At 50.2% G+C, this 10,413-nt stretch overlaps 2 protein-coding genes across 2 annotated transcripts in view; one reads left to right on the top strand and one right to left on the bottom strand.

The window, feature by feature from the left end:
- Nucleotides 1-272: 272 nt before the first annotated feature.
- On the bottom strand, nucleotides 273-4,700 carry LOC115116644 (piggyBac transposable element-derived protein 4-like). Its single transcript, XM_065021858.1, has 7 exons — nucleotides 4,670-4,700; nucleotides 3,569-3,869; nucleotides 3,389-3,467; nucleotides 3,062-3,274; nucleotides 2,687-2,814; nucleotides 1,497-2,359; nucleotides 273-1,306 (listed from the first exon to the last, which is right to left on the bottom strand). Exons 1-7 carry the CDS (start codon nucleotides 4,698-4,700, stop codon nucleotides 273-275), a joined length of 2,649 nt encoding a protein of 882 aa, XP_064877930.1.
- Nucleotides 4,701-6,032: 1,332 nt separating this feature from the next.
- The window catches only part of slc6a14 (solute carrier family 6 member 14), a 31,054-nt gene continuing 26,673 nt past the window's right edge, over nucleotides 6,033-10,413 (top strand). Inside the window, exons 1-2 of the mRNA XM_029682032.2 lie at nucleotides 6,033-6,214; nucleotides 6,627-6,801. Of these exons, the coding sequence (XP_029537892.1) occupies nucleotides 6,152-6,214; nucleotides 6,627-6,801 (238 nt within the window). The 5' untranslated portion in view covers nucleotides 6,033-6,151. The remainder of the gene's footprint in view (nucleotides 6,215-6,626; nucleotides 6,802-10,413) is intronic.

Raw genomic sequence — 10,413 nt, 5'->3', positions numbered from 1 at the left:
TTTTCACAGTTCCCAAATCCAGTACAAATTCAAGAAAACTCACAGTATTATATAGAGCCATGATTACATGGAACTCCCTTCCATCTGTGATTGTTCATGTGAACAGCAAACCCAGTTTTTAAAAAAACAGATAAAGCATAACCTCATGGCGCAACGCCTCTCCCCTGTTTGACCTAGATATTTTGTGTGTATGTACTGATTTGTAGGCTATATGTGATGTTTTAACCCTCCCCGTTGTCCTGGTATTGTGTCTAGTCCCCGCGTCCTCCGGGTCACCCTGTCCCGTCCTGGCTAAAGGCCCAATGTGCGCAAGTGTGATAGTAGGCGTGTGAACAGCCTTTGCAGATGTATTTCTTACACCTGCAGCACACCGTGTGTGTCTTGGAGTCCTTCTTGGGTGGGCAGAGCTGACACCTCTTCCTCTTACTTGCCCCTGTGGCCGGGGCAACGAGTGGGGCAGTGGCCGTGCCAGCGGCGGGGCCCTCGCGCTGTTGATCACGAGGCGCCGCCGCCACCGCCGCCGTAGCACTCTGTAGGACTTTGACAAGCGCTGACGCCGCTTCGGTGCGGGGCAGATACTGCCTTCTTTGGATCAGCGGCTTCACGAGTGCCTTTCCCAGCTGCTCGAGGAACACCCTGCGCTTGTTCCGCTTGCCAGGCATCCAGTCAGGCTTGATCTCTCGCCATATGACAAAGGCGTTGTAGGAGGACACGTCGAGGATGTTGTGGAAGACGACCAGGGGCCAGCGGGCAGTCATCCGTCTGCAGCTGTAGGTGCCGACCACCTTGTCTAGGTTGTCCACGCCGCCCTTGTTGCAGTTGTAGTCTAGGATGAGGGCCGGCTTCCTGTCGCGGCGATCGCTAATGTGGCCCTCTGTGTGCAGCGTGCTCAAAAGTAGCACGTTCTTGTTTTCCTTTGCCAGGTAGGACACCAGAGTGGCGGTGGGCGTGAAGGCGAACCTGGAGGACAGGACCTGTCTACCCCTGGACTCGAGCAGCGCGGGCGGGAGCTCGGCCTTGTTCTTTCTCACCGTGCCCACCATGGTGAGGTTCCTCTCGAGGAGCCGCTGGCCCAGGTCATAGGAGGTGAAGAAGTTGTCGCAGGTGACGTTGCGACCGCTCAGGCCCGTTGTCAGATCGAGGACGACGCGCATCCCCTGGTTCTTCTCGGGGCCTCCGCCGGCCGCCTTGCCGGTGTACACTTGCATCTTCCAAGCGTAGCTGGACTTGGCGTCGCAGGCCACCCACGACTTGATGCCGTATTTGGCCGGCTTGCTGGGGATGTACTGACGGAAAGGACAGTGGCCTTTTGGAAAGGGGACAAGAGATTAGTGTGGTTACTGTGTCACGGGGGCCAAGGGACAAATTTTGTGTTACACACGCTGCCAGCGCTGCTACAGCCGCTGCTTGTACCGCTGCTACGGCAGCACTGCCTCTCTGTATAGACATATAAGCACATGCGCACACACGCGCACGCGCACGCACAAGCACAGTACCTCTGAACGGGACCAGTTGCTCGTCCACCGTCACGTCGGGCCCCGGGTTGTAGAGGGCCGGCAGCCGCGCCTCCCACAGGTCCCAGACCTCCCGTATGGCTGCGAGTTTGTCCGTGGCGAGTCTGGCGGGTCTCGACTGGCGGTCGTCGAAACGCAGCAGCCTCGAGTACCTGTGAAAGACCTTGAGCGGCATGGTGGCTCGGAACACGGTCCTGCCGCTCTCGGCGTCCCACAGGCTTGTGGCGGCCTCGCCCCGGGACCTGTAGACGCCCGCTAGGATCAGCAGCCCTACGTAGGCGCGCAGGTCCGTGGCGTCCATGGGTCGCCAGCCATCGCCGTATTTTCTGGCCCCGTGCAGGTTCGTCATTTCCACAATTATCCTTTCTATCGCTGGTGTGACAAACAGGTGGAAGCCGGACGCGATGTCGCGGGCCTGTGTCGCGGCATAGGCCGTGGGGCCCGGAGTCTGGTCCGGCCCGGCGTGGCAGATCGCGAGGGGCCCGCAGTGGCGGCCGTAGGCCACGGGGGACCACTCGATTTTGCCGTTTTTCGACAGCAACGGCGGCTCCCGTTGGTACGGGACCGAGGAGATCTCTTCCTCGCCGCGGTCCTCGTGCTCGTCCTCGTGCTCGTCCTCGGGCGGCTCTTCCTCGGGCTGCTCTTCCTCAGAAGAGGGAGAAGAGGCATCGTCGACCTCGCGGCGCTCGGGGTTGTATTCCTCCCCGTCTTCGTCTTCCGAAACCTCTTCCTCCTCCTCCTCCTCCTGGCAATCCGAGTAGTCTTCTTGGTCCACGCTGGACAAGATCTGTTCTAGAACCTGCGCGACCGTAAAACGCCGCTCGGCCCATGGCCGCTCGGCTCCACTGATCGGGGAAGAGCGCACTTGGCACGGGTGGGGCGCCGGTCACTTTGTGTGTGTGTGTGTGTGTGTGTGTGTGTGTGTGTGTGTGTGTGTGTGTGTGGGTGTGTGTGGGTGGGTGTGGGTGCCGCTGACAATATTAGTATCCTCTCTAGTAGGGCCGGCCGGCCGGCTTACGCGGGAGACCGAGACCCGAAAATGCTCGAGGCTCGCTTGCGCGCTCGTGTGTAGCCGTGTGCAGTTGACCCACCCCAGCCTAGCAGTTGACCCACCCCAGCCTAGCAACAAGAACACTCGCTGCTCTCTAGCACACAGCGGAGCACGTCTGGACCTGTGCAGCGGCTTGCTGGGTCGCTCTGACTCGCAGAGCGCAGAGCGCAAAGCCAACAAGAACACCCGGTTGCTCTCTAGCACACAGCGGAGCACGTCCGGACCTGTGCAGCGGCTGGCTGGGTCGCTCTGACCCACGAGCGCAGAGCACAACTACAACACTCGGCTGCTCTCTAGCACACAGCGGGGCACGTCCGGACCTGTGCAGCGGCTGGCTGGGTCGCTCTGACCCACGAGCGCAGAGCGGTGAGCCCAGAGCACAGAGCGGGGAGCCGGGCACAGCCTCGCCACACTCGCAGGCACTCTACTACGCTCAACGGCATACGCCTCGCCAGTGGCTGGCAGGGTCGCTCTGAGCCACGAGCGCAACTCTAACACTCGGCAGGGGCTGGCTGGGTCCACCGAGTGCAGAGCGGGGAGCCGGGCACAGCCTCGGCACACTCGCAGACACTCTACTACGCTCAACGGCATACGCCTCGCCAGTGGCTGGCAGGGTCGCTCTGAGCCACGAGCGCAACTCTAACACTCGGCTGCTCTCTAGCACACAGCAAGGCACGTCCGGACCTGTGTAGCGGCTGGCTGAGTCGCTCTGACCCAAGAGCGCAGAGCACAGAGCCCAGAGCACAGAGCGCAGAGCACAGAGCGGGGAGCCGGGCACAGCCTCGCCACACTCGCAGACACTCTACTACGCTCGACGGCATACGCCTCGCCAGTGGCTGACAGGGTCGCTCTGACTCAGGAGCGCAGAGCGCCAGCCCTGGAAACACAGGGCCTGGGTCGCTCTGAGCCACGAGCGCAGAGCGCAACAAGAACACTCGGCTGCTCTCTAGCACACAGCGGGGCACGTCCGGACCTGTGCAGCGTCTGGCAGGGTCGCTCTGACCCAAGAGCGCAGAGCGGCGAGCCCAGAGCACAGAGCACAGAGCGGGGAGCCGGGCACAACCTCGCCACACTCGCAGACTCTCTACTACGCTCGACGGCACATGCCTCGTCAGTGGCTGGCAGGGTCGCTCTGAGCGCAGAGCGAAGAGAGCAGAGAGCAGAGCGGGGAGCCGGGCACAGCCTCGCCACACTCGCAGACTCTCTACTACGCTCAAAGGCACACGCCTCGCCAGTGGCTGGCACGGTCGCTCTGACCCGCCAGCGCAGAGCGGGAGCCCTGGAAACACAGGGCCTGGGTCGCTCTGACCCGCGAGCACAGAGCACAGAAAGGGGAGCCCTCCACACACAGGACCTGGGTCACCCTGACCCAGGACCACGGGAGGGTTAAATATATGTAGTTCTGTTCTTGTCTATTAATGTTTTGTATTATTTCATGTTTTGTGTGGAACCCAGGAAGAGTACTTGCTGCTTTCGCTAATAAAATACCAAAATACCTTCTAATGAATGTGAAAACAAATGTGCATTGTCCCCGGCAACTAAGTTGGTGTATTTAGTGATGGTGTAAAACAGTTAGTTATACATCACCAAAGTGATATGACATATCTTAATATTTGAGAACAGTTATTTTAGAGACAGATATGACACTATCCCCTAATACAATAGAATCAGTCAAAAGAGTCCAGAAAAAACACCTTCTTCTCTTATTGTTTCCAATACTGTTGCAATGCATCACTACATTATTCATAAAACACCATCAGTATGTTTTTAAAAACATACCAGGAAATCAGCTAACCCATGGCAGTCACACAGAACACACAACCCAGATTTGTTTGTGAGGCAGGTATGCTTTTACAAGATGATTCTCAACAACTATCAGATCCTGTGACATAGGCACACACTAGCTTTTGTTTAACAAAGAGGGCTCCCTCTGTGGTTCTCAGCTGAAACATTGACGATGGTGCAGGACTGTGTACAATATTCCCAACACTTTGTCTACATGTTGAAACCCTTGCTTATGATAGGGCTTTGGAAACCTTTGGGTATTTACTGTCATATAATCAAGAAAGTTTTTCATAAACCAAAAGGTTCAATTACTACACACCTTTATAGGGTGAGAGTTCCCCCACGGCCATATTTCCATGTTACAGCGCTTGTCAAAGGAAGACCGACGGAAGACAGAGGCAACCAATTGGAAGAAGGATGCCAGAAAATACTGTCAGCTTCAACTGTGTTAAAACCGGTTAAAACAGTGTACAGTAAGTGTTTATGTTGCATTTGCAAAATTATTTTTTATGTGATATGAAAATAGAGGGCTTTATGTTTTAGAACCGTATCACTATTGAGAATCGATTGACATTTAGATGGAATGTTTGGCTGTTTTTGCTGACAGAGCCAGTTTACCTCATATAACATATAAGTTATTTGGACTTTAAAGGAGTAGGCTCCTTAATAGTAACATTGTGGTCTAAGGCACACACACACACACACAGATCCACACACACAGATCCACACATGCATCCAAAACACATGCACATGCAGACACACACATACACACACATAAGCACATACTCACACAAAGAAAAAAACTACAACGCACTTGACAAAAATGATAGGTAACCTGTTTTGTTTGGCATTGATAGAATAAACCCACTAGAAATAGTCAGTGGTGTAAAGTACTTAAGTGCAACTACTTAAAAAGTAGTGGTGTAAAGTACTTAAGTAAAACTACTTATTAAAGTGCTACTTAAGTCGTTTTTGCGGGTATCTGTACTTTACTTTAATATTTATAGTTTTGACAACTTTTACTTTCACTCCACTGTCTCTGACACCCGAAAGTAATAGTTACATTTCGAATGCTTAGCAGGACAGGAAAATGGTCAATTTCACACACTTATCAAGAGAGCCTTCCTGGTCATACCTACTGCCTCTGATCTGGCAGAATCACTGAACACAAATGCTTCGTTTGTAAATGATGTCTGAGTGTTGGAGTGTGCCCCTGGCTATCTGTAAATAAATAAAAAACAAGAATATTGTGCCTTCTGGTTTTAATATAAGGAATGTGGAATAATTAATATTTTAGCAATTACATTTACTTTTGATACTTAAGTATATTTAAAACCAAATACTTTTAGACATTTACTCAAGTTGTATTTTACTGCGTGACTTTTACTTTTACATTAGTAATTTTATATTAAGATATCTTTATTTTTATTCAAGTATGACAATTGGGTACTTTTTACACCATTGGAAATAGTTAGTCATATCTGAACGAGGACAAAATAATGAACGATTTAGGTCTATTTACAAGAAAATACTATAGGTACAGTATGTCTTAGCACTCTGGTTGGAAACACGCACGCGCACATGCACACACACGCATGCGGGCGCACGCGGTTTCAAACGTTTCACTCAAACTATAATTTGGTACGCGGGTAATGCAGGTGATTCTGGGATCAGAGCGGCGATTGGCTAGAGAGACGAGCGTGTCACTCAGGCTCAAGGGAGTTTAAATAACTGTGTACCTGTCTGTCCCAAACAAACGCTTCTCATCACATCACTTCGTAATGTGACAAACAGCAGCAAAATGAGGAAATATTGGAGCAGTTTCACAGACGTAATATTTACAAACCCCGCGGCCACTGACACGGTAGGATGATATGCAACTGTCTTGGTGTAACAGTTAATTAAGTCATGGTTGTTGGCGGGAGGAACGATATTTTGACCAAAGCAACTTCATTCTGACGACTGTCTTTTTATTTATTTAATTGGGGAGATTAGCCTACTTATAAAGATAAACGCTTAAAATGTATGAAGCGATTAATGGGTAAATATGCTATTATTTGCGCGGTCCAAATTACAAACAGGTAGAATTCTAATTCATCTGGAATGGAGAATTTAACTGTATAGCCTACTTCTCTGTCACGGTTGGGATGCTATTCACTGTAAATGAATAAAAACCAATTCCAGTGTGTAACAATGGCTTGACATTGACTTCTAAGCTTTATGAAATATGCTCTCACTTACTATGTGCGTGCTTGCGTTATCTGTCTGTGATACAGGTTAAGGATGACCATGAGAAGCAGCAGCAGGACTCCCATGTGGGCAGCAATGATGAGAATATTGACCGGGGGAACTGGACCAATAAGAGGGAGTACATGTTGTCTATGATTGGCTATGCTGTGGGTCTGGGGAATGTATGGAGGTTCCCCTACCTGGCCTATAAGAATGGAGGAGGTAGGTGGGGACACCTGTGCGCACACACACACACACACCAGTGGCTCTCGGTGCAGTTTAAGATTAGGGATGATTATTTTTGAGCATGGCCTAATTTCTATTACAGCCTATTGGATGACTGTCATTCATACTCCATTCACCCAGCTCAATGTTTAGTCTATTATATGATACTCTAATTTGCCCAATACCCATCATGAGGTTGCTACAACCTAGCCTACGAATGAAAGTTTATAACATAGGTACACAGGTTGAGAGACAAATTGGAGTAATCAAGGTGACGGATGGTGACACATTCAATACCGCCTTGCACACTCTTGCCATCATCTAGCTGATCTAGGCTGTAGTCACTAGTCAAAACAGTGGCAACACGGAACATCTAAAAGTAGAGTTTCTATTGGACAAATTCTGATACTTTCATCCCGTTTTGTTCCGTTTCCTTCTGTTTAAGAAATGTTTTGCAACAGAATGGGTGAAATGAATCCACCCCTGATCACCTGTTCACCTTCATAGCAGGCACATACAGCATCATCACTTGCTTGTTGAATAATTCCTTCTCGGATCTCCGCTCTCTCTCCTCTCACCTTTTCCCTTGGTGTTAAGTGCACAACACAACAGCTGTCTGTGGCCAGGTGAAAATAACGTATCTAAGTCAAACCTTCATACCCTAACTGCTAACCACTGCACAGCCTACATCGAGTGCGGTTACATGCATACAATAATGCGACTATTGTGGATAGTCATCACTCCTGTGTTCCAATGGCACAATGTGTTAGCTAATCAAAGTTAGCAATTTAAAAGGCTAATTGATCATTAGGAAACTATTTTGCAATTATGTTTGCACAGCTGAAAACCTGTTCTGATTTAAAGAAGGAATAAAACTGGCCTTCTTTGGACTGCTTGAGTAGCTGGAGCATCAGCACTTGTGGGTTCGATTACAGGCTCAAAATGGCTAGAAACAAATAACTTTCTTCTGAAACTCAGTCTATTCTTGTTCTGAGATATGAAGGTTATTCCATGTGAGAAATTGCCAAGAAACTGAAGATCTGGTACAGTGCTGTGAACTACTCCCTTCACAGAACAAAGCAAACTGGCCCTAACCAGAACAGTGAAAAGGCGACTCTGGGATGCTGACCTTCTAGGCAGAGTTCCCTCTGTCCAGTGTCTGTGTTCTTTTGCCCATCTTAATCTTTTCTTTTTATTGGCCAGTCCGAGATATGGCTTTTTCTTTTGCAACTCTACCTAGAAGGCCAGCATCCCGGAGTTGCCTCTTCACTGTTGATGTTGAGACAGGAACACGGCTTTCCCGAAGCGGATCCTCTGTTTGGTCCACCACCCAGGACAATGGATCAAAACAAGGCTCCCTAAATTTTTATCAGCATATCGAATGCGCGACCCGGGCTGGACTAATTCTGGATCATTGTTACTCTAACTTCCGTGATGCATACAAGGCCCTCCCTCGCCCTCCTTTCGGTAATTCTGACCACGACTCCATTTTGTTGCTCCCAGCCTATAGACAGAAACTTAAACAGGAAACGCCCGTGCTCAGGTCTGTTCAACGCTGGTCCCACCAATCTGATTCCATGCTTCAAGATTGCTTTGATCACGTGGACTGGGATATGTTCCGGATAGCGTCGAACAACATTGATGTATATGCTGTTTTGGTGAGCGAGTTTATTTGCAAGTGCATCGGTGATGTTGTACCCACGGCAACAATTAAAACCTTCCCCAACTAGAAACCGTGGATTGATGGCAGCATTCAAGCAATACTGAAAGCGCGAACCACTGCTTTTAATCAGGGCAAGGCGGCCCGAAACATGACCGAATACAAACAGTTTAGCTATTCCCTCCAAGGCAATCAAACAAGCTAAGCGTCAGCATGGAGACAAAGTAGAGTCGCAATTCAACGGCTCAGACACGAGGTATGTGGCAGGGTCTACAGTCAATCACAGACTACAAAAAGAAAACCAGCCCCATCGCGGACCCCGATGTCTTGCTCCCAGGCAAACTAAACAAATTCTTTGCTCGCTTTGAGGACAATACAGTGCCCCCGACATGGCCCGCTACCAAAACCTGCGGGCTCTCCTTCACCGCAGCCAACGTGAGTAAAACATTTAAACGTGTTTACCCTCGCAAGGCTGCCGGCCCAGACGGCATCCCCAGCCGCGTCCTCAGAGCATGCGCAGACCAGCTGGCTGGTGTGTTTACCCTCGCAAGGCTGCCGGCCCAGACGGCATCCCCAGCCGCGTCCTCAGAGCATGCGCAGACCAGCCGGCTGGTGTGTTTACGGACATATTCAATCAATCCCTATCCTAGTCTGCTGTTCCCACATGCTTCAAGAGGGCCACCATTGTTCCTGTTCCCAAGAAAACTAAGGTAACTGAGCTAAACGACTATCGCCCCGTAGCACTCACTTCCGTCATCATGAAGTGCTTTGAGAGACTAGTCAAGGACCATATCACCTCCACCCTACCTGACACCCTAGACCCACTCCAATTTGCTTATCTCCCCAATAGGTCCACAGACGATGCAATCGCAATCACACTGCACACTGCCCTAACCAATCTGGACAAGAGGAATACCTATGTAATACCTATGGGTCTCGACCCCGCCCTGTGCAACTGAGTCCTGGAAATTCTGACGGGCCGCCTCCAGGTGGTGAGGGTAGGTAACATCTCCACCCCGCTGATTCTCAAGATTGGGGCACCACAAGAGTACGTTCTCAGCCCTCTCCTGTACTCCCTGTTCACCCATGAATGCGTGGCCTTGCACGCCTCCAACTCAATCATCAAGTTTGCAGACGACACTACAGTGGTAGGCTTGATTACCAACAACGGCGAGACGGCCTACAGGGAGGTGAGGGCCCTCGGAGTGTAGTGTCAGGACAATAACCTCACACTCAACATCAACAAAACAAAGGAGATGATTGTGGACTTCAGGAAACAGCAGAGGGAGCACCCTTCTATCCACATCGATTGGACAGTAGTGGAGAAGGTGGAAAGTTTTTAAGTTCCTCTGAGTACACATCACGGACAAACTGAAATGGTCCACCCACACAGACAGCATGGTGATGAATGCGCAACAGCGCCTCTTCAACCTCAGGAGGCTGAAGAAATTTGGCTTGTCACCAAAAACACAAACTTTTACAGAGGCAAAAAGTTGGTATGGCAACTGCTCCGCCCACAACCGCAAGGCTCTCCAGAGGCGTTGTGCAGACCTCACTACCATCACTGGGCACAATCAACCTGCCCTCCGGGACACCTACATCACCCGATGTCACAGGAAGACCGAAAAGATCATCAAGGACAACAACCACCCAAGCCACTGCCTGTTCCCCCCGCTATCATCCAGAAGGCGAGGTCAGTACAGGTGCATCAAAGCTGGGACCGAGAGACTGAAAAACAGCTTATATCTCAAGGCCATCAGACTGTTAAACAGCCATCACTAACATTGAGTGGCTGCTGCCAACATATTGACTCAAATCTCTAGCCACTTTAATAATAACAATTGGATGTAATAAATGTCTCACTAGTCACTTTAAACAATGCCACTTTATATAATGCTTATATTACTCATCTCATATGTATATACTGTACTCTATACCATCTACTGCAT

This window comes from Oncorhynchus nerka, linkage group LG2, assembly GCF_034236695.1.
Source record: "Oncorhynchus nerka isolate Pitt River linkage group LG2, Oner_Uvic_2.0, whole genome shotgun sequence".
NCBI lineage: Eukaryota > Metazoa > Chordata > Actinopteri > Salmoniformes > Salmonidae > Oncorhynchus > Oncorhynchus nerka.
The sequence above is the reverse complement of the archived record's forward strand: the minus strand, read 5'-3'. Positions and strand labels throughout refer to the sequence as shown.